This window comes from Tyto alba, unplaced genomic scaffold, assembly GCF_018691265.1.
Source record: "Tyto alba isolate M040663 unplaced genomic scaffold, T.alba_DEE_v4.0 Super-Scaffold_6, whole genome shotgun sequence".
In the NCBI taxonomy this organism is placed as follows: domain Eukaryota; kingdom Metazoa; phylum Chordata; class Aves; order Strigiformes; family Tytonidae; genus Tyto; species Tyto alba.
The window spans coordinates 48,075,395-48,099,190 of record NW_024881327.1 but is presented as its reverse complement, the minus strand read 5'-3'; the positions used below and the strand labels follow the sequence as shown (position 1 = coordinate 48,099,190).

Genomic DNA, 23,796 nt, shown 5'->3' with positions numbered 1-23,796 from the left:
GATAAGATATTGAGCGTACTGTCCTGACTATACTAAACTCTAAACACTTAGCTGTTCTGCAAAAAGAATTTATCTCTCTATATAGAGATATATGACAATTTCTGGTGTCTTCCTAAACTAGTGTTGTGCTTGTGGACTAAATAGTTGCTGCTCAGGAATGGGGACGCTGCTGGTGTGAGCAAGGGTCTTACTCTGCCCACAGCTGATGAAATGGGTTTTTAGTAACCTGTGAAAGGAAAGTTGCTAAATGACTTAGTTACATGAATTGAACAGCAAGCCCTTCTCTCACAAAAACATTCTAGGTTCTGCAGGTTAGATTTCCTAAGGGTTTCTGAGTGTTAGGTTTTTTTAGATCCTGTTAGATACTTTTAGTTATTTTTTCCCTGAGAGCAGCTAGGTGCTTGTGAAAATCAAACTTGCTAAGTGTGACTATCAGAAATAATGCTAGAAGGGTGGAATGCACAGCCATTAAACTGAAATACTTTAATTTGTTTATTCCTGTTAATAAAATCATTGCTGAATTAAACTATTTGTATTAGCTGCAGCTAATTTAGTTAACAAGACATATTTGTTCAGCCTCATCAGTGCAGTGTTCAGAAGCCTCGTAGTGATTAATCATAGTTCATTTTTTCCCCCAACATTCGTAAACATTCCTTGAGATTGTATAGAATCACCATAACCGTTTCTGTTATTTTTTTGTTTCTCTTTCAGAGGTGCTATGAAACGTGTGGTGAAAGCAATGAACCAAGTGGACCAAAGAAAGCATGAGAAGTTTGCCAACCAGTTTAACTATGCACTGAATTAAATTGTTCATCTTCTTTGCCCTTCATTTTGTTGCAAGAGTGCAATTGCACAAAACCTTTATCCTAAATCTTCATATTTACACTAAAATACTGTGCTAGGTGCATTTTTACTGGGGTAATTTTTGAAACTGTTTTCAACTTTAACTTATTTGATAATGAACATTAATTTGGGCAAAGATGTTGTGGTATAGTATGAAATGCATTTAACAAGCTGATAATTATTTAAAATGTATATGAAATACAGCATGCTCTGACTTGTACACGCTCTGGGTAAAATGTTCAGGTTTTGGGGTTTTATTTCTTCCTAAGGGACTCGTGGAATTTATACCTCCTTTGCCAACATACATGTTGTAATTTGCCTCCACTTTCATGCCTTCAGAAAAAAGATGCCTTAGAAACCATTAGACTTCTAGAGATGACAACACAAAGGGTATTTGCTCAGCCTACTATTCTAGAAAAAGCATACCACATCAAGCAGCACAGTGGCTCCTGTAGTACTTCTAAAGGCCCCTTGTGTACACATCAAAAAAAAAAAAATCCGAATCAACAGATACCTTCAGATAGGAGTAGAGTTTGATTTCAGCAAACTGAAATCCAGGAGCTAATTCAAATTTGGTAGCTGCGGCACTGGTGGAGAAGCTGAAATGACAAAGGTCATCTTGGTCTGCTTCTTGTCTTCCCAAGCTGGTATCGCAGTATCTTTCAGACCTCCTTCTGGAAAGCATGTTGGAAAAGCTTGTAGAGATACTCAGAATGTGCTGCAGTTTAACTGATACCAGAAAGCCCCAGTACAAAGTGAAAGTAGGAGGTTTTAAACATTATTCAAGTAGTATACTCTACTAGTGAACTGCCTGGATTGAATCAGTTAAAATTACATCAGGCTCAAGCCTGAGAATGCATCTAAGGATCCAGGTACAAACACGAGCATCTGGACTCTTCTAACTCCAGAGAGTTAACATAAATACCGAGATCAAGCAGCAGGATCCAATGTGGTTTGTTGTTATTGGCTGTGTGCTTAACCAGCTTTGCTTGCTACAGTCCTGTCTTAAGCAAAGTGAACCAAACATTGACCAGTTGTGCTTTTGCAAGGTTTCATACAGCTTTATAGGTGAAGGAAATCCAGGGTATCAAGGAGGACAGAGTGTTTGAGAATCAATTTCAAAGTGAACTGCAAAAGTCTTTGATAAAATGCTGAATACGAATTAGAATGGGTTCTCTACAGCCTTAGCTCAGTTGCTCAGATGTTGGAGGTGTTTTCTCATGCATCAAAAGACTATAAGAATGGAAAAAAAAAATAAATCTGAACTACTCAGTGTAACTTCTGACCACTGCAGACAAAAGCTAATTTACAGTTCTGCCACATACTTTTGACTTGCTTAAAATCAAGTATTGCTTAAAAAACAATTAATGCTGAATCTTGATAGTTTATCTTGAGAGCTCTGCAGTTTAGAAGACAATTTCCTCTTCAACACAGTTATTTAGAAGATCTGCTTCTAAACTACCAGAAATAAAATAATAAAGAGCCAGAATTTCAAAAGATACCTATTGCACTGAAGAGCAAAGCCAATTCTACTATCAGTAGTAAACTTGACAGTGAAGACTTCAGGTGATACTGTAGACAAGGACAAACCAAGTTCATCACCTGGTCAGTTGAATCAACTGCTAAACTGATTTTATTTCTGATTAAGGATAAAGACACACACAAAAAAAAAAGCAAAACCAACACCACCAGAACACTGCACATTTGAATGTAGTGTAGATCATTGGATGCTGCAATCCCAGAACAGTCTAGATGAAACTGGTTTGTCTTGGAGATTAAAATTCAGAGGAGCTACAAAGGTCATTGTGACACTATTCCAGAGATGCTTGAGCCTGTGCAGACTGAAGGTGTTCATTTATAAGTCCTGTTTTCTGTCTTCCATGTAAAAGGTATGGCGCTTATATCATGCATTGGCACTTAACCCTTCTGTGCTGTGAACATGAGATGTCAGCACTAGAAAATTTTCAGCAAACAGTAGGTGCACTTTACCCCATGCAGTTCCCATTTGGGGCCTTTAGTGAAATGAAAAAAAAAAAGTTCAAAACAAAACAAAAACAAACAAACAAACAAACAAACAAACAAACAAAGACCAAGATTGGAAAGGGAAATGGTAGAAATCTGTGAGGAAAAAAAAAAAAGTGTGCTTAGTGTAAATATTGCTCCATTATGATGCTACTCAGTCATATCAGTTATAGAATTATCAGCTGAAATTTCCTTCCTGGACCTGAGTGTTCCAATCCACCAGCTAGACCTGATCCTATAGTGTGATCTATATGCTCTCCTCCTTTCTTTATTAAAAACACGCATGCAAAAAGGTGTTCTTCTGGAGAGTCTCTTTCACCCAGAAAGAGAATTTGCAGAATTAAGGTTTCCTAGCAAGTGGCTTGTGAATGGCTGAGACAGGGGTGCATGGACTTTGGACCATGTTAGTAATGACATTTTTAAAGCTCCTCTACTCTTTGCATTTTTTCTGGTTTTATTGCAAGAGCGTTCCTTGTCAGGTGGGTAATATACCCAGCTGGATAGGAATTTTTGCTAATGAGCATTCTCATTAGACCTGATCAGACATAATTCAGAGGATTTGGAGAGCTTTCTCCTTTTGCTAGGTTTATCTGTAGTTCTGCTGAGGAAGATTTTTAAAAAGGCATCCATCTCCAACGATCCAGCATACCTTCATTAAATAGAGATCCTTTTAAGTTCAAAATAAATCAATCTAGCTTTTAGATGAGCCACACTTCTCTGTGTGTCATGTCACAGCAGTTTACAAATTTGAGGCCTGTGAGCTCACCAGCTTTTCAAACGTCTTCGTTGCTAAACTGTGTGACATTTCTACTGGAACTTCTCAATTCCTGTCCTCAGGGCTTCTGGGAACTAAAAAAAAATTAAAAATGCAAGTATCATTCACATAATTTTTGCTGTGTGTTTCTGTCTTTATAACTCACTCAAATGCCCTTGCAGTTGTACTGTTACATGCTTCCACTTACTGGGGATACTGCATGATTTCCAGGTACCTGAACACCTTGGATGGTTTGGCCCTTAGAGTTAAGGTGCATAGTTGTAAGTCTGAGCTGAAGTGAGCTGTGCTGATGCATCTCAGTCATCCTTTTACAACTAGTGCTGTTTCAGTGGTAATAACTAAAATGAAAGTCTCTGTGATTACTCTTACCTGAGCACACGGTGCATCTGGGAAGTAGAAGCCTGGAAGGAAAAGACTACAGCGTGTATATACTGTAGTGCTGTTTCAGGTTGGAATGAAGGGTCTGGCCCTCTAATACAAAGCACTTGATGACATAAAAGAGCTCGGTATGGAGCAGGGCTTCTGAATAAAACCAATCCTTCAGCACATCCCTTCTGAAGTTACTGAGACAGGATGATGGGTCCACGCTCATCTTTTGCATGATACCTTGCAATTTCATTTTCTCTAAACTTCCTTGAGGCATGGCTTTAGCAATCCAGGTCTGGCTTAATAATTCTATTAAAAACTGTAACCCTTAAAAGCTCTTAGAAACTATGCTTGAAAGATTTATTTGGGTGGTTTGTTTTTGGAAGGAAGACAGAGACACAGGATTTGTAAGTGATGGGCCATGCATCATGCCATGTAAAACAGTTTGTAGGCTTGGGAGGGTATCAGTGAGTTTGAAGTGGACACTGTGGAAAAAAATACTTTTGTGGAAAACAAACAAACCTGTTTCACTTAAAGCAGCTGTGGAAATGGATGGTAAGGATGTTCCTAATTACAAGGAGCTACTAGGTGGAAGCAAGAAGTGGTGATGAATCTCAGCAACCTGGCCAGCAAAAACTCAAATCAGCATGTATCAAAATAGTTTAGCAGAGATAGCCATCTGGTGGTCTCTAACACTCATGCAAATACCTGACTGGTCACACAACTGGGTTTGTGGCTTATCCAGTGCTATTAAACACGTTAATGGTTTTAATCATGGAGGTGTTATAAATGTCTCTGTAGGTTACGCATCAGAAAAGGTAAGGACATTTGGATGTTACAGCAGTACTTAAGTGAGGAAAATTGATCATTTAAAACAGTGCATTTTGAAATGATACTACCGTATAGGAAAACTTCATGCCTTTACACCATAGCCTGACCATGGATCATAGCGAATAGGCATAGAAAGGGGCCGTCTGGGAACTGGCCCAAGAAAGGTCTAGGTGCCTAAGTTAAAACTGTAGCCCAATAAATACTTGTGTTTCCTGGGCCCCCAAGGGTCTGTACATGCCTGAGCGGCACTGGCCTTCCCACCTAGACCAGAGCTCTTGCTTAAGCCTAATGAGACCCAGGGAAAGAATGGTATGAGCACTTGAGAAGGCTTGACCTAGCATGTATTTTCCCACCTTGCCTAACACCCACTAAACACATACCTTTAAAAAATCACTGTTTTTAAATAGGCAGTGGCAATCACAGTGCACGTAATAGCTATAATGCTGGAGCACACGCTCAGGCAGGGTGGAGTTCCAGGTCCCTCAGCCTAAGAGGTGACAGTCCCATGTCCTGTCTCAGGAGATAGTCCAAGCCACAGGCAACTTAAATGCAAAGGAGCTGGAAGAAGACAGTTCTCATTACCCCTTCTCCTGCGGGAATGGAAACTGAGCCACATGAAGCATTTTCAGCTCTGCTGTAGGAGACTAGACAGAAGGTTAAAAAGCCTTCCAGATTACAGTCCCCAGACTGGAGCAAGGGAGGGCTGGAGCTGGATCCTCATCCCCTAGACACCTACCATTAAAAACACCACTGAGTTTCATGGATTCAGGAAAGAGCTCCCTCATAACAATTGTCACCAGTTAGATCAACCCGTAGGACCTCTCGGACACTGAAGTCTGAGAGAAGGTTATTATTCTGATAACTACTGAAGAGCAGTTTCTCCCTGTGTCTGTTTTGGGATGCTCTGGGAGAACTACATTTAAATAAAACCAAAACAATTGACAACATCCTGCTCCTGGGTGAAAATAACACTTGAATTTGCATCTGGAAACATGAAAGAAAGTTCTGCCCCAAGCTGGTGCCCAAGGAAAACACAGTGCTGGGAGTGCAAAGTCAAGTCTGTAGCAAGGTGAGAAAGAAAAAACAGGGTGGAGACTGTAGGTGCCAGGAGCAGAAGGTAAAAACAGGAAGGGTCAGCAGCCTTCCTGGCAAGGGGCATCATCCCACTGCACCCAAACAAAAACCCCAAGGTTGGTAATAGTAAAAGACCCGGCCACCAGTCAGCAATTACCTGAAAGTCCACCAAGATAAAAGGCAGGTCTGGAGCCAAGTCAGTATGCAAAGGTCAGGGTGTGGGTCAGTAAAGTACAAAGCCAAGCACAGCACCTACACCACAGCACAGGCAAAGGGACTCTACCTGCATGCAGTTCCCCTACAGCCAGCCAGAGGGTTCAGGGTGGGCACCCGTTAGGTCTTTCCTAGCTCAGCTGGTTAGCTGTGCCACATCAGTGCAGAGCTTGAACATCTGGCAGGCTGTGGGGTGAGGATACAGAGGAGGGTTACAGAGAAAGCTGGTGAAAGACTAGTGAGAGAAATTAGAGCCTGTTGGTACACTCAGAGCCCTAGGAACATCCCTCTGAAATGGATGTGGTGATGGTGCTTTCTATTACAAAATCCTCTACAGAATCTGAAGGTCTTAAGAAAGGGTGGGAAACACCGACAGAGTCTAAGGTGGCAGAGCAGCAGCCTGGATCAAGACCTGTCTGGACCCTCCCCGTCCAGCAGCACTGGTGACCCCTTTCAGCTGGGAGAGATGCTAGAGATCCTAAAACTTAGCACATACCCTGGAAAATCCGTGCAGATGAGAGCTGGCTCTGCCTGGCAGCTGGACAAATTGTGACCCGTGGGACAAAGTTATTGCCCATCCAGCTGCTGGAGCTGGATGCTGCCCTTGAAGGAGAAAAAGGGGAGAGAGCTATTAATTACTCACGTTTCTGAGCTGATGCTTTCCCTCCTCTTTCTCTCCTTTAATGCTGATTGAGTGGAAAGAGCAAACAATTCATGCCCTCATTGAGCCTTTCCTATCAGCTAGGTCTGGGTAGTACAGAGCCTAAATATAGTCCCAGCTGAGGAGAGCGGTCTGAGAGCAGGCTCTGCTGTGTTGGGAGGAGGGCACGGTGGTATTTGTGCTAGTGATAGGCTGCACCAGAGCCTGGGCAAGCTGAACTAGACTTTACGCCAGTGCAATCTGTTTCTTCTTCCTTAAATATCTGTAACTTAAATATTGTCATTTGGCTTTTTGGGTAGACCTCCCCTCACTTCTCTGCCTGTCAGTGCCCTGAGCAAAGCCCCAGCACTCCTGTGCCAAGCACTCATACGTTTTTACATTAGCATCAGGAATCCCCTCTGTCAAGGGGTTAAGGAAAAAGCTTATTAAAATTGTTTAAATGTGGTGCTAATTAGTTTAGATGTAATGAGCAGCATTAGGCGTCTGGTTACTTTGAAAGCGATTGTTGAATAACCATTTCTGCCGACATTCCAATTTGCATAACGACAAGGTGCTGGCATTGCATCCACCATTAATTTGCTATATTTATAATGCCATTATGGAGCCACTCTTATCCTTGCACACTGTAAAAGGTATATGGAAATATACGATTCTGCTTGTTTGGAAATTGCTTTTGGATATATTTGAATTTTTGTAATAGTATTTTTGGCAGTTGAAGGCTAGCAGCACCAGGAGGAGAGTCTGCCACGTTTTTGCTAGGGCTGAAACTAGATGTTGCTTCCACATGTGCTTGAGCCTTTATTTTCCCCAACGCTGAAGCAGAAGTGGCAAACAAGAGTGTGATCGGGTATGCTGCAGGGTGTGCTCAAAGCAGACACGGTACTTCACTCCAAATCATCACTACAGGGCATAATGCTGGTGCTTTAAGGTCCAAAGAGCGTTCTTAATCGCAAATCTCAAAGTATTTATTGGGTTATAAAGAGTGCACCTTGGTACTACAAACTCTGGGTCAACACAAGGAATTGAAATGACCCTACCAGCAGCTCCTCCAAATGCTTTTTCTTCCTGCTATTCTCTTCCCCTCGTGCAGTCCCTGGGGACCAAGGCAGAGGAACCAAAGTTTGTCACCCTACTTGTGTTAAGGGTGGAAAGACAGGAACAAGTCCCTTGATGTGCAGGGCAAGTTCTTGTAATGTATGTGTGTGATTATGGGGAGAAAAAAAAATAAGAGAAAGGAAATTAGCAGTAAACAAGATATTTGTACTAAGGTTAGTAGATTTATCTTCCTTCTCTTGAAAAAGCAGTAGTTTACTGCAGGGGGTGGATCTTTACTGTGTCAATCATCATCTCACATAAATATTTCTGTGACTTCCAGTTCTTCGCTGTAGTGCCATCCTTCCTTTATTGCCATTGTAAAATGTTTCTGGTTTGTGACATTACGGAGGAGAAAATATAAAAAATGTATTTAAAATAAAGTCTAGCACTTTGGGTGGTGTGACACTTTTAGCTAGATTAAGATTTGTCATATAATGAGATTAAATTAGTAAATAATATATTGGATTTAGCTGTTTTTTGTCACAGTGCCTGACCCTGCATGCCCAGACTTTTGGGTCCTGATCCTGAGTTGCCCTCTGTGTCCTTGGTGTTTCTCTACTGATACAGGGTTCATCCATAGGATTTCCAGCATGCACTGGATTTCCCCTGAATGGGCACTGCAGATTTAGCAGCTCCAGGTTTTCGATGCTGTGATAACCTCCCGAGCTGCTTTGAAGCTTATTCTGTATGATGAATTCACATCGCTGCCAGACAGCATCAGGGAAGTAGAAAGAGCTCTCACTGTCAGGGTTATTTTCACTGTAACAACCGTCATCCTGTCCACCTGAGATGTCTGTGTAACATCAGCGAGTGGTACAGAACAGTATAGGCAGAAGCGGGGGGAAAAAAGCACCAGATAGAGAAGAAGGTGGTTTATGTAAACCCACTTTGTGAGACAAACTGATTAGGATCCCTTTTGTTTACTTGCCTGTCTCCGTCATGTTCAGCATCTGCTCTGATCTGTGCCTTGGTTTACCTCCCAGAGTCTGGCGAATTTTCCAGTATCATCAAAATTTTTTGGTTTATTTGCTCTTAAGAAAGGCTCTACAACAACTATATTTGTGTGCTTAATCTTTGAGACAGAACCTGAAGGCCAGAAATGCCCAGGCATTATGAAAAAATGTTCCTTTGAGTATTTAAATACATCTGTGTTTGAGCAGAACAATTTTATACATTTAATTCAGGAGCTAATGGATATTTGCCAATACAGCAGGCTACAAGCACACATAATGGTGTTTTTTTTGGAAATGGATTTAAGTTCATACAGACAAGACTTTATTTTTAACATTTTCCTTATGTAGTGTAAGAATAGAATCATGTAACTTGACTGTGAGTTTGATCTGCAACACGTGAAATACCTCTAAGAATTAATCTAAGAAAGTAACTCACTAAATGTACATTCCCTGCTCAACTGGAAATAACACCAAGAAATTTTTTGGAGGTGATAGTATACAATTCTGATTTCCAGTTATTTCGTTTAACATCATTGACTGTTGTGTGCAAGCAATGACACAAAATATTTCAAAATATTTTCAGTTATCTCCCAATCATTTGAAATGTGTCTGTATTCATGTGCTTTTTTCTATTATTTCAACTATAAGACATTTTACTGCTGTTTATTCAGTGAACGTGAACAACTGAAACTTGTTCAGTGTAAATTTAAATATTTGAAGTAAAATAGAAGCAGTTTTCTTCTCTTTTTGTCTCATTCAATCATATAGTGAACGACAGTAAAGTGCAATTAATATCTGAAGCATTTCTCACTATTACAGGCTCGCACCCTTGGATTTAACATTGACTTCATGAACATTAGTTCAAAAATCTGCTGATGCCCCAGTACGTGCCAAAGACGTCACTTGAAAATACTGAATCTGACTCTGACTGTGCTGCTCATGTGTCTGAGATGAGAATTTGTCCTCTGGCAAACATTTTGCTAAACATCCTCTTGAATGTGTTCTGCATTCTGAATCCCCTAACACTAAATTTTATGAATGAATAATAAAGTAATTAAAAAACAAAACAAAACAAACAAACAAACAAAACCACCTCACAGAATGAACCAGAGCAAACACCTCCTGCCTGTGTCGTAATCATGTTTCCCTCAGTCAGCAGATTCTGCGTATGCCACACCAGGGTCTCTGTTTCTCATTGATGACTTCTCTGAAAACAAGCTGCATCCCCCCCAAAAAGCTCTGCGCGGGAGCACAGACCTTTGGGGGCAGTGCAGTAGGTACCTCAGGTAGGCTCACTGTGGGAACCAGCCTTTGGGCCTTGCCGGGGGCTCAGCAGGGGAGCTCTGCGGGCTTTTGGTGACTATCTGGTCCGATAGCCTCGAATCGCTGCCTCAAGCCCCGCTTCATCCTCAGAGAGCCAGAGAATCACTGGGCAGGAACACGGGACAGCGGCGCCAGGACGTTCAGGCAGGCAAGAGCGTTTCACTTCAGCCCGCCGGGTGCTGAGCATTCAGACCAGGCGTATTTCTCAACAACTGCCCTGGGCCAATATCATCGAGCACCTCCCTGGCAAGTCCGTAACCATGCGGTGTGATCCAGCACCACGAGCCAGCTGCAGAGCATCGTTTGAGGGTGAGCTCTATACGGCCTCTATACTCTCTACGGCCTCTGCATACAGACAGCATCCCGTGTGCTGCGCGGCGGGGAGGGCACGCACCAGAGCCCAGGCCCTGCAGTTTTGCTCTTGACTTCTATGAGATCAGCCCTCTGGATGAGGCACTCAAGCAAAGATTAGCAATGACTTCCTAAACTATGCTGAGAAAGGTACCTGCAGGTCTGTTTTCAGCACTGCTATAAAATGTGAGAAGCCTTGTTAAATCGAGTTTAATGACCAGGCATCTCAGACTAACTGACTCCTTCATCCAACAGCTGTGAGTAATAATACTCACATGAACAGGTTTCACTGGCAGGATGCTAACTGACCTGGAGTAGGAAAATCAACTATTCCGAAGCTCTGAGCAGCTCCTTGTTGGAAATGAATTATTTTTCACTTGGGAAAACTGTTTGGAGCTCCTGGTGCGTAGGAGGGGTTTGAATTATCTCCTAAGTAAGCTGGGTCATGTCCCATCCAAGCTAACAGTTTGACTGCTAGTAGCACTACTAGCTCAAACCTGGTCACTAACGGGTTAGTTTTACAGTGTGGGAGAGTCACCTGAGTATCCGTTTCCCAGTTTAGCTGGTTTTCTCCTGCTGGCAAAAGCTGGGCAGAGCTGTATTTCAAGCACTGCTCATCATATTTTCCCTGAACGTTTACTTTAGAACGTCTTTTATCGTGCAAGTTCTTACATGCACAAATGCAAATGAGTCTAGTCCGGGACTTCTGGCGCTTGCACGCTTCTGAAGGAGGGGAGATGAAGCCCCGAAGTGGAGCTGGGGTGCCCGCACACCCCCCCCACACACACCCCCGCCGTCGGCCAAGCTGCTGGGCGCCAGCACCCACGCGGGCACTGGGACCCACCGTCCCTGCGGGGGGGCTGCACCCCGGGGCCGGCTCCACTCGCCCCGTGCCTGCGATATCAGCGATCGCGGCAGATTTTCTTTCCACGGGAGGGCTGAAATATATTCTGGATTTCTCCAGCGGGGGTCTGGGAGGGAGAGGGGGTGGGGGGAGCTGATGGGGAGTGCGGTCCCTCCCCCCGCGGCGCCCCACAACCTGCGGCTGCCGGGCCTGAGCCGCCTTGGGGGGACATTGGGGGCGGGGGGGGGGGGGCATCAGGGAGGGGACCGGGAGGAAGGAGCCGGCGGGGGAGCGGAGCACGGGCACCCCGTCTGTCGGGCAGAGATGAGGGGGGGCGGGTGCCTCAACCGGCCCCGCGGGGAAGGTGGAATTGGGGGCGGGGATGATGCGCAGCGCTCATCACCTCTCTTTGCTCTCCAGAATCGCTCCGGAAAACGCTATTTTCTTAAAATTGCCCCTGGCAAGGCAGTCGTCAAATTTCTGGGCTGAGGCAAAAAAAACCCCAAACAAACAAACAAACAAACAAACAAACAAAACTAAACCAAAACAAAACAAAACAAAAAAAAAAAAAAACAAACCCACCAAACAACTTGGAAAGAGAGAGCTCTTCCCCCTCGTGAACTTTGGGATCACGCAGGGAGTGTGGACACGGGACAGAGCGTCGACTCGGGCTGGAAGCTGTAGCCAGCTCGGGATGGTCAAAGTGGCTATAGACTTTTTCTTTAAAATTAAGAAAAAAATATAATAAAGTAACGATTATAAAAGACCGACTTTGATCCTAGTTTCAAAGTAATCAGCGGAAAGGCGATGGAAAGATTATTTTTTTAAAGTGGCGGAATCTGAATTAAAGAGATAATTTATTAAATTTACATAAATCAAAAATATTGGACTTCTTGTCTACGGAAACACAGGAGACATCTCGGATTCTCTATGGGAAAAAAAGAAATTTTTTTTGTTCTTAATACTGCACAACAACAATCGGCAAAGCCAACTAAGAAAATGCAAACAAGGGAACTAAGGAGGGAAATGCCCTCTCCCGTACAAGAATAATAAAGTTTATTTGCGTATAAGAAGTACGCTGTTAGAGCAAACGAAACGAAAAAAGGAGGATGCAAGACATCCCTCCCGACGGCCCGTGAGCCAGGCGTCTTCCAGAGGAAACTCATCTTGCAAGAATTCAGCCGAAAACCAGGGACTCGCCACCACGGAAAGCCGCCGTTTCCTTAAAGTTTATTGATTGATTTAAAGTGTTTAGCAAACAAAGTGCTTTCTATATCATCTCTTGCTCATTACTCCCATACCTTATACATTAATTATAAAGTTAAAACTTTTTTTTTTTTCCGTAACAACCAGAAATATACAGAAATGATTAACGTAAAAAAAAAAACAAGCCCGCGCCCCAGCAGCCGCTCCCGCCGCCCCTTCCCCGCGTGTCCGCAGCGGCTCGTCCAGGTTCGGCTTTCTTTGAAGAGTGACGTATGTAAAAAATAACTGTCGTCACCGTGAGGTCACGGGAGGGAGCGGCGCGTCGTTGCCTCAGCAATGTCGAGGGCCAGGACCGATAGTTCTGTTTTACCCTGAGAGTCAAATGGGTACATAATACTTTTTTTTATAGTCTTTTACGAGTGGCCAGACCAGAATAAAAACGAAGTCAATAATAATAATAATAATAATAATAATAATTAAAAGAACCAAACCCACATAGCAACGAGGGACTGTGAAAATAAAAATACTGGTAACGATGATTTACATCTACTTGTATGTACACGGGCGAGGGAGGTTTTCCTTCTCCTCCTCCCCTCAGAAGCGGAGTCCGGACATATCCCGTACAAAAAGGGTCGTAGAAATGATTGCGGGCGCTGGGGCCGGAGGGACTGAGGGGGGGGCGGTGGGAGCCCCTGGCCCCTTTTCCTCCCGGTGTCGCTGCCAGGTGCTCGTTGGGTTGTTTTGTTTTGTTTTGTTTTGGTTTGGTTTGGTTTTTTTGGGGGGGGGTGTGGGGGTGTGGAGGCGAGCCGCACGGCAACCGGTCCCCCAAGCGCCCTGAGGGGCGGCGGGGCACAGCGGGAGGGGGCTGGGGGGGGGTGATGGCGGTGAGGAGGAGGAGGAGGAGGAGAAGGAAGGAGCGGCGGGTTTATAGGTGCGGGGTGTAGAAAGCCGGCGCGCCGTAAGTCTGCGAGCCCAGGACGAAGGGCGAGAGGACGGCGGGGCTGGGGAGGAAGGGCAGCTGGGCGGCGCAGACCAGCCCGCCGGCCGGGTGCCCGGCGTAGCCACCGGGGCCGTGCATGGAGAGCGGGTTGCCCATGGGGGGCGAGTGGCTGAGGGGGCTGAGCCCCCCCGGCAGCGCCCCGCCGCCCAGCCCGCCCCCCCCGCCGCCGCCCCCCCCGCCGCCGCCGCCGGTGGGAGCGCTGGTGTCGGCCCCCGGGTTCTGCTTCTTCCACTTGGTGCGGCGGTTCTGGAACCAGATCTTCACCTGCGTCTCGGTGAGGCTGAGGGAGAGCGCCAGGTTGAGGCGCTCGCAGACCGACAGGTACCGGGTGGATTTGAATTTGTTCTCCAGCGCCACCAGCTGCTCGTAGGTAAAAGCTGTCCGCGCCCGCCGGGGCTTCCCCGACTTGGAGTCCGAGCCCGTTCGCTTCCTTTTAGGCTTGGCCTGCGGCGGGCCCGCCGGAGCCCCGCCGGGAGCCGCCGCCGGCTGAGGGGGCGGCGGGGGGGGCGGGGGAGGCGGCGGCGGCTGGGCCGGTGGGGGCCCGCCCGCCTCGGTCCCCTCAGTGTGGAGGTGGCCCGGGTCGGGCTCTCCGGGCGCGGCCGAGCTGCTGCTGCTGCTGCTGCTGCTGCTGCTGCTGCTCTCCTCGCTGCACAGCTCCTCGTCGTCGGGCAGCTCGCTGTCGGGGCTGCGGCTCGGCCGGCTGCCGTAGTCCAGGTCGCACTCCTCGGCCTTGTAGAGCTCGCCGTCCTCTGCGGACAACCGACAGCCGCTGTTAGGAGAACCCCGCCGCCGCCGCCCCCCCCCCCCCCCCCCGCCCCCGCTCCCCATCGGCGCGGCCTCCCGGGGTGTGGGGGGAGGTGGGAATGGGAAGGGCAGCGGGGGCCTCGCCGTGTAAACCGAGGAGTGGGAGTCACTCTTTTGGCACCCCCGCCGCCCTGCCCGGCTCCCCCGGGACCCTCCGCCCGCAGCGGGGATGCGGGACCACTCCGGGTGTCCGTCCCCCGCTCCCGGCTGCGTGGCCAGCCGCTCCTCCGGGGATGGGCCGAGGACACACAAGGCGAGGAGCTGCCCAGAATGGCCGGGGTGGGACTCGGAGCCGCCTCCGGGGGCGTCTCGGGGGCTGCAGCCCTGGGGCCGGGAAAGGGCCGGCCAGCCCCGGGGAGGCTTTGCCGCCGCTGCCCCTTCCGAGCTACTCAGAGCTGGCACGCAGAGGCGGCCAGGGCAAGGGGATCCCCCCACCCCCCCGCCCTTCCCACCGCCTCCGGTGCGCCCACCAAACGCTCAGGAGCTGGAAAGGCCTTTGGGAAGGCAAAAGGGGGGTCCCCGGCGTCCCCCGGGACAAGCCCCCGGCGCTCCCCGCCGGGGTCGGGCCAGCCCTGTTTTGGAAGCGGGCAGCAAAGATGTCACATCGCTTTTAACAATTTTAGTGACTGAAATCTCCGCACCGATGGGAGATTTGCCGGTTTCTGCTCTGGCGTTTTTAACCCTTTCTCCTCCCCGTTTGACCTCTTGTCACTTCCCGAGATGGAAGTATTAAAGTGGAGTAAATACTTGTATTGATTAGCAGAGCAGATACAAACTTAATTAAACTCATTTTGTGTAATGTACAAACTAGTTAACGGTCATTTAATTTATTTGGGTTTATATTACGCTCCAATTAACGGGTCTCCATCGGAGGACACGGTAATTATCCCATATTTAAGGCTATCGGACTTCTGTTGACGGTTCTGTCGTTATGCAGCCTGGAAGCAGATCGCATTTTCCAGGGAGCTGGCTCCTCCTGACCCCGGCCGGAGGCTCGGGCTCCTCCGGGGGACCGGGGGTGGTGGGAGGCACGGCGGGCAGGTCGGGGAGCAGAGGCCCACAGATACCATCCTTTGTAGCCGGTGCTCTCCGACACTCCTAAACTTTCCCTCCAGTCGCACTTGCAACGGGGGTGCCGCTGCGGGAACCCCCTATCAAGGGCTGCTTTAACTTGGTTCGCCGAGATGTGCAAATAGAAAGCGAATCTCATCCGTTGCCCTTATCCCGTGCGTACTTTACTTGTTTTTAATCCTTAAAAAACCCGAACGCACTGTTGCACCTCAAACTTGGCCCCTATCCTAACGCCGGACACCCTAAAGCTGGTATATAAGATTAGGGGTGTTTTTAAAAAGCGTGTTTTGTTCAACGAGCTGATTTCGGCTAACGTCGGATATGGCTGTCTCATCGGGAGAAAAAGGGGCAGAGAAGTTTATCGTAATCCTCTTCACCAGGAAAACATTCCTTAACAACTCAGGGTTCATTAAGAGTCTTTTCCAGCTCTCTGGTCAAATCGACGCACAGAAAAAGCGAGTGGCCGCCGCCGCACCCCCATGTGAGCCGGGTTTTATTTTTCCCAACCCGACACAGTGCGGATGAGCATCCTGCAACCTGTAGAACCTGTTATAAATTGCAGTGCGTAATTTTTTTTCTTCTTCTTCTTCTTTTTTTTTTTTTTTTTTTTTTTTTTTTAGCAATTTATAGATTGTGTAGATACGCCTGCGGGGCAGCTCTGGGGCCCGAGCACGATGCCAGCGCACATCGCGCTCACACGGACCCCTCAGGGACCCTGGAATGGGCATGTTAGGCTAGTGTTTGTTTGTTTGCTTGTTTGTTTTTCCCAGTAAACTCTAGGAACTCCCAGCGGTAGCTCAACTATAAATTTTTATTTTAATGTAAAAATGCAGCGCGAATACATTTGGTGGAGAAGATTGACTCTGGACTTCCGAGTTTGTTTCTGAACGACGTTAAATGTTAATTTAAGACGGAGTTGTAACCGTTATTTTTAACGTTAAAGGAGTTTTACGAGCGCTGTGTGACACACGCTGTTTTCACTTTCTTTTTGCCAGAAAACCTTTGCATTTTCTGGGTGTTGGTACTTTTCTGGCCAAAGCTACTTTCAGGAACACTTCTCCTAAATTAAACCACTGCTTGAGCTAATATTAATTCCGATGGGGAAAGAGACGAATTAAATTTCGTGATTTTCGACCAGTCCCAGATCTATTCATGGCTGTAGCCGTAATATGAAGGCGGTAAGACCGGAGGACTAAATGTGCGAAGTGTCCGGGAAACTTGTCAGCAGGCGAAGCCACCGCTTCCTGATGCCTCTAAATATATTTATTTTTAGAGAAGTGATAGAGTTGCATTTCTCTCCTTGTCTTGAGATAAAAGTGTGAGATTAGCGATAGGCTGACCTCGTCAGTCTTTCTGATCGCCCAAATCTATTTAGTATGACAAAAGTCGGACGAGTTGAGAGGAATAATTACCCCAGATACGCACTGCTTTTAAAAAATCTCTTTTGAATTCTATTAATGCCTCGTTCCTGCTTTTGCTTTAGGGATTAAAAATGCGTCTGTTGTAAAAGTCTCGGGCTAGAGCAGATTCCGGACCTCTTTCGCTCCCTAATTTTAATTGAAAGCGTCAGGCTACGGCGGAATTAGAAAACTCCGAGTCCTCGCCTCCCGCCCCAGACACGGAGAGATTATTTTTCCCTACCCGAGAAGTTTATTCCTCGCCACCCGTCACCCCTTCTCTCCCCTCTCGGGACATAGAATAGCTATAGATATTTTACACCACTCCCGTCTTTTCCCGGAAACCCTCCGCTATCCCCACAGTCGCGGTGTTTAGAGGTGAGAAAGTTGGGATATTTGGACCCAGAAAGAAAACGCAATCTAGAGCTTGGGTCGAATGCAATTCCCGATCAATAGCGAGCCCTAATAAGTGTAATAGGTTTTAATCGAGTAATTATCCGAATTTTGACCCTATAATTTAGATGTTAGGGAAGAGTTTGCAAGGTGCTTGAAAGAGATATGCACAATTCGATAATAGGATATCGATCCAGGCAGTCCTACATGCCACTCTGGGGCGATTTCCCCCATTATCCAGCCTCTTTACGCTGCTAAGCACATTTTACCTTAAATGTAATCGAAGGAATTTAATTGTTTTTCCAGAGATAACCAGCATTTTGTCACAATTAGTCTGATTTGTCCTAAAAAAGCCAAGGGGAGAGAGAAAATTGAATCTGTCGCCCAGAGCAAGGGGCGGCAGGCTGCGGGGAGGGGGGGAGGGAAGGGACGGGGAGAGCGGGTTGGAGACTGGGGAGAAGGTACATAAAAGTCATAAATGCCTGGGGAGAGCCAGGCGAGGGGGGGGGGGGGGGGGGGGGCACAGAGAGGGGGCTTCGCACCCCCGGGACCAGAGCTCCGGCCCTCTGAAGCCTCAGCTCTAGGGGCCGCTTGCAAGTTTGCCTGAGCCGGAGCTGCCTCTTCCCGGGAGGAGGAAGAGGATGGCGGGATCGCTCCCCGCCTCAGCCGGCTCGGCACCCCCGGGACTGATCCTGCCGCTCCCCGCACAGCCTGGGGTGTCCCCCGCCCCCCCCGGGGCCAGCGCCGGGAGCGGAGCCGGGCCGGTGCCGAGCTCCGGGGCCACGCCGCCAGCCCCGGGGCGATGTCCCCGTCCCTCCCTCCCTCCTGCCCCCTCCCAGCCTAACGCAGTTTACACCTCCCCCCCCCCGCCCTTTACACCCAGCGCAGGGAGCGTTGGCGCTCTCCCCAGCGCCCCGGCTCCCGAGGCTGCCAGCGAAGGCAGCGGAGGAAGCGGGGGGGATAATCTTTAAAAGCATGCAAACCCCTTCCTCGGGGAGCTGGGGGCAGCCCCCCCCCTCGGGAGGGGGCCTCCGAGCCCCCAGACCTACTTACTGATCAGGTCTGCGGACTTCTTGCAGGCGTCGAAATCTTCAGCGAGAGCCTTTTGCTCGGCCAGCTCCGTCCCTGAGTCCTCGGGTTTATCCTCCGCCCCCAGCGTGAACTCGGTCCCCACCGATTTGTACAAGACGGCGCACTGCCTCCTCTTGCTGTTGAATTTGTTAGGGTCCAGGATGTCGAGCACGGAGAAGGAGGTGGTCCTGTGCACCATGGGCAGCGCGGCCACTGCCCCCTCTTGTCCGGGGGTGTTGCTCTGGTTGTCCCCTTGCCTGTCCCTGTTTCCCGGGCAGGAGTAGAGCGGCAGCTCGCCGTGGCCGTCCATGCCGCCGTCCCCGAGCGAGCCGCGGGGCTCCCCGCCGCTGCCCGCCGCGGCTGCGGGGGCTGTCACCGCCGCGGCTGCCGCTGCCGGGATGGAGATGTCACCGACCTTGTCTCTGCTCACATTCATGACTCTTTGCAGAGCCCCTCTCGGTTGCAACTTCTCCCCCCCACCCCCCCTCTTTTTTTTTTTTTTTTTTTTTTTTTTCCTCTCTCCCCCCCCCCCCCCCCCCCCCCGCCTTTCTCCGGCGAAGTTGAGCTGGAAACTCCTCCCCGGCCCCCGCTCCGGCTCAGGGGCCGCCGCCTTCAGCTCCCCGGGGCTGCGCTGGGTCCCGCCGGCCGGGAGCCTCCGAGAGAGGCAGGGACTCACAAGGTGATGCTCAGCTCAGAGCCTCCACTCGGCTGCTCCTTCTTCCTTCTCATCATCCTCAGCAGGCTGGCCAGGCGGCTCCGACCCCCCCACCCCCCCCTCCCCCCGCACACATACACACAGAGGCAAGGCTGTATCTTATTTATGCATTCATATTTAGCACTGGATTGTAATTGGCTACAAATTAATCCCTTGCCCATAATAGTCTGTAATCTTCATCACTGGAGGAGAGACACGGTGAAAGTGTGCCGGGGGAGGGGGGCAGAGAGGGAGAGAGCGAATGAAGGATGGTGTTGGCTGTGATATACTTGGCTGTCAGCTCTGTTTCAGCACACCTCCACTCATCTGGAAAGCATCTAAATAGCCTTATTTGGAGAAGTGGGAGGAGATGACGCTTTCTTTTAAATAATTGCGGGATCAATATAAAGAAGATATTATACACAGAAAATGGGAATTTAAGGTCTCCCATCCCTAATAGTGGAATTAGATGATCAAAAGGGGATTTTGTGTGTGTGGGCTCAGAGATGCCAGCCCCCAGCACCTGTTTCTCTTCCCTGCTGGTTTTATGAAATTAGAAAAAAAGGAGAAAATTACGGACGGAGGTTTAGTGGTTGGAGCAGGGCTTCTGTCTGCGGACACCACCACACACCACATCCCTCCCCCCCTCCCCCCCCCCCCCCCCCCCGCACACACGCTTCTCTCGCTCTCCTTTAGCTAATTAATTTATATTAAATATCAAATGTAAGTGCCAGGAAAGTGCTGGAAGAAAATTAATACGTTTAAACGGCACAAGACAAAACACGACGATAAATAAATTCTGAGTAAGTGGGAGAAAAGGTCTGTTCCCTCCCATGCAGGAGTAAAGTAAAGCAATAACTAGACCTAACTTCCATTTCCAAAAAAAAACCCTCTCTTATTAAAAGTAGCTTTCATCATGGAAAATTAAGAGATAGGAATAAAAGTTATCTGCGAATTATAAAACCTGAATTTCTTCCCCTACCTAATTTCATTCCTTTTCGTGTATAGCCGTGTGTGCTTTGATCATATCAATTTCATTCTTGTTTTGGACGCTTCAGTCGCTACTCAGTTTGAATTAGCTGCCAGAAAAAAAAAAAAAAAAAAAAAAAAAAAAAAAAAGGGGGGTGTGGTGGTGTTGGAAAATAGAGAAAGCATAAAAGGAAAATTAGATTTTTTTTGTCTTTGAGGCTGGTGACACATACAAGGACAGGTCCTTTGCAATTACCGCGGGCAATGATCCTTTAGAAAGCAGAAATTAAAAGTTGGGAGAAATAATGGGTAAAACAATCAGCTTGTAATTTTGGTAGGGCTTGGACATGATTAGTCCATCAGCGGGCTGGGCCCAGGGGAGTCCCGCTGAGCGGAAGCCCACAACAGCCCCCGCTCATATATTATACACCAGCCCTTAGATTTTAATCAGACACCACAACAGTGTCCTTTCCCTTTTATGACTTTATTATGCTTTATCTTTAAATTATAAATCATCTCCTGGGTTGAAGTGGTATGTATAATCTCTGATCGTGTGTAGGTAATTACCTCTCCCCCTTTTCCTGACCTTACCACGGGGCTGCCACGAACACACAGCGAGAGCGAAGTTTGAATCTGCCTGTACACACACTTACACAAACCCACACCCATCTGTTTGTTTATTTGTTTGTTAGCAGCTCCTCTTCCCCTCCTCCTCCTCCAGTAGTGCGTCTGATCTCATCTTCTCTTGTGGATAAATTTTCCTCCCATTATTTCCGCCCGCAGTTCTGCGATATTATTTATGAAAAGTAGATGGTGGTTTAGGAAGATGCCAATGACTTGGCTTTATCAGATTTGCTGTTGTAGTCACCTGCATTTGTACCTATTTCGGGGAGAATGAGTTTTTTAGGAAGGTGGAGGGTAATTTTTATTCCCTGTGTGAATACATTTTAGGAAAAAAAAAAAAAATGTAGTTGTAATTAAATCTCAGTGCCTGGTTGCCCGGGCAGGGACAGTCCCCGGGCGCGCAGAGCCCAGAGCGGTTAGATCAGCACCGAGCCGCGGGTTTGCGCTGGGTGTTTGGAGGAGCCACCTCCCCAGGGAGCACCCCCAAGCAGAGGGGCTCACGTCGAGATGCTCACAGCCCCCCCCCCTCCCCGGGGTGTGGGGGGCAGCAGGGATGCTGGGGTGTCACTGCCGGGCCCCGTTCCGGCGGGACCCCCGGCCCGCCCAGCGCTTTTGTTTGTCGGCGGTTTAAAGCGAGTGTTATAAAGATGTTCTATTGCTCCTAATCACAATTGATTGTCAATTAGAGCCTCATTTGTGCAATCTCCATCCATCTGCCATCTCTGGTTATCTGTTCACCAGAAAGTTAGCGCTGATTATGGGGCCCTAGATGAGTTGTGACATGTAATATCTCTCCAGTGGTCGGGCCGGGTGACCGGTCCCCTCTGGCTCTCCAGGCTGAGTGTCTTTCCCATTTTTCCGTGCAGGAGGGACCAGCGCCAGCCGGGGGGCCGCTGCCTTTCGGGAGCAGCTGGAAGGGGTGCTGGGGGTGAGGGGGCTGGCAGATCCTCCCCTCCTCCCTCCCCCCAGAAGGTTGGCATTAAAGCCATGCAAAGCCAGGTCTCCATATTTTGGGGCCGGCCCCCTTCCCCCGCTGGGGAAAGCTCCCACGGCAACGCTTCCTTCTCCAAAATAAATGGAGAGACACGCGGGACACCCTCGCGTTTTTCCAAGCCTCCCCGCCGCAGCGATGGTTATCTCTGTAGTTAGGCTGAATTATACCTCCGGGGAGGTGATATTTCCAAAGCCTGAAGGCACCGGTGGCCAGAGCATCTCCCGGGAGCCGCTGGTCCCTCTGCCACCCGGGGCTGTCCCCGCCGAGCCTCTTGTGTCCCCGGGGGGGGGGTCCTGCCCCACCGGAGGCGAAGGGCTCCCCTCGGGATGTCGCGTTTCAGGACGGGATCCGATGCCCTGGTTTGGCAGGATCACCCCGCAAAGGGCTCTGCCCCAAATCCCGCCGGTGCCCGGCCACCCCTCACCCCAGGAGGACCCGGGGAGTCCCCGCTCCTCTCCTGCCCCGGAGCCGAGGCCTCGGGGCTCCGGAGGGTGCTGGGCTCGGAAGGGAAGTCCCGCTCGCCCTCACGGCTACTACAGGTTTTCCGCCTCGAACTTAATTAGTTAATACCGAATTTCAAACTAGATTCCAGTAAACTCCGCAACAACGAACGACCCTTGTTTTCTTCCTTTCCCCCCCCACGTCCCCCCCGTCTTCGTGGTTTGTTTTTTTCGTTTTTTATTTTTTTGTTTTGTTTTGGTTTTTTTGACTGTTCACCATTCATCCCCCTCCCCGTCCCTGGAGGGGTGTGGAGCTCCGGGTAATTAAGAGCATTTATCGCCGCGGTAAAACAATTTAGCAGTCCTCGCTGCGGCGAGAAGGTCATTCCGGTGGCTGCACCAGGCGCGGAGCCTCCGCGTCCCTCCGCGCTGCCCGCAGCCCCGGCACAGCGAGGTCCCGCCGACGCGGGTCTTCCCGCGGCTGCATCTGCCCAGCTGAGGGGTCCGGGGGGTTTCTCGCCTTCCCCACTTTGTTTCCAAATGCAATCGGGCTCCAAAACTCCTCCCGTCCTGCTCTTAGTGGACTCCTCTTGGAGGATTATTATTATTATTATTATTATTATTATTATTATTATTATTATTATTATTATTATTATTATTATTATTATTATTATTTTAGTTTGTGCCGCTGGCAGTGCCCCGCCAGCCCCCGAGCAGCGGGACCAGCCTCTGTCTCGCACACGGTTTTTGGTCTCATCCTGATTTTGCGTTCCGCGAGTGTCTCCACGCAGGGCAGAGCTGAGCACCGGGGACAGGCGGTCACCTCAGGATGATACCCGACTCTCCACGGGGATGCGAGGACCCCCTACGCACCCCCGAGCCAAAACCAGGGAATTAATTAACACTATTCACGAAGGCGAATGATTTAGGAAAAAAAAAAAAAAAAGATTCTGAAGCAGATCTCGCCCTCTATCAATGCTGTGTCAGGTCCTCATAGTAGAAGATTTAAAAGCCCTGGGGATTCCAGGTTAGGGTAGTAATGAGCTTAATTGAGGTTAATGCTTCCTGCACAGCTCCTTGATTATTAAATTAATATTATCACACACATGAATCATAATTAGAAGTTTAAATAATGCTCTAGGGGAATCCTCGGAGGATCTATTAAACAGTTCCCTTCCCTCTCGCCGGCTCCCCCCCGATTCCCCGGCAGCCCGGGGGCAGCCCCGGAGGCGGCCGGGGGGTCGAGGGGACACGCGACGGAGGGAGAGATGTCCCCGAATGTCACCTGAGGGGAGCAGAGAGCTGGGCAGCGGCACCCACGGTCCCTCGTGGCACTTCAAGCCTCGGCTCGGCGGATCCCCGTTTAAACAGCCGCTCCCCCCCCCGCCCCCCCCCCCGCCTCCTAATTTGGGCGCTTATCTCCCAGCACCCGGGAGTTTATAGAAAATACTAATAAAGTGCCTTGTTGTCACTTATCGCGGCTGGGATCGCCTCCGCAGGGGTTTTTTTCACACACCTCGCGAAAGCCGATCCGTTTTGCTGGCCGGAGGCTGGAGGCGCTCTGCCGAGAGCATCCCCGAGATGCTGGGAAGCGGGGGGAGCGGAGAGACCCCCCCGCTTCTTCCCCGGGAACCAACCTCCAGCTCACCCTGCCCGCTTCCCCAGCCCCCGGCACGGCCGAGACACGCGTGGGAAGCAGCCTCGGCGTGTGGGGGGGTTCGGCCTGGCTGGGGGAGCAGAGCACCCCCCCCCCTCTGCCCCCCATTTCCCGAGCCGGCGTGC

General features: G+C 48.9%; 2 protein-coding genes across 2 annotated transcripts in view; one reads left to right on the top strand and one right to left on the bottom strand.

The window, feature by feature from the left end:
• The window catches only part of UVSSA (UV stimulated scaffold protein A), a 58,592-nt gene extending 54,840 nt beyond the window's left edge, over window positions 1–3,752 (top strand). The window contains exon 13 of the mRNA XM_032987365.2: window positions 712–3,752. Within this exon, the coding sequence (XP_032843256.2) occupies window positions 712–805 (94 nt within the window). The 3' untranslated portion in view covers window positions 806–3,752. The remainder of the gene's footprint in view (window positions 1–711) is intronic.
• Window positions 3,753–12,994: 9,242 nt separating this feature from the next.
• Window positions 12,995–18,603, bottom strand: NKX1-1 (NK1 homeobox 1). Its single transcript, XM_042807914.1, has 2 exons — window positions 18,276–18,603; window positions 12,995–14,306 (listed from the first exon to the last, which is right to left on the bottom strand). Exons 1-2 carry the CDS (start codon window positions 18,601–18,603, stop codon window positions 13,483–13,485), a joined length of 1,152 nt encoding a protein of 383 aa, XP_042663848.1. The 3' UTR covers window positions 12,995–13,482.
• Window positions 18,604–23,796: the final 5,193 nt, after the last annotated feature.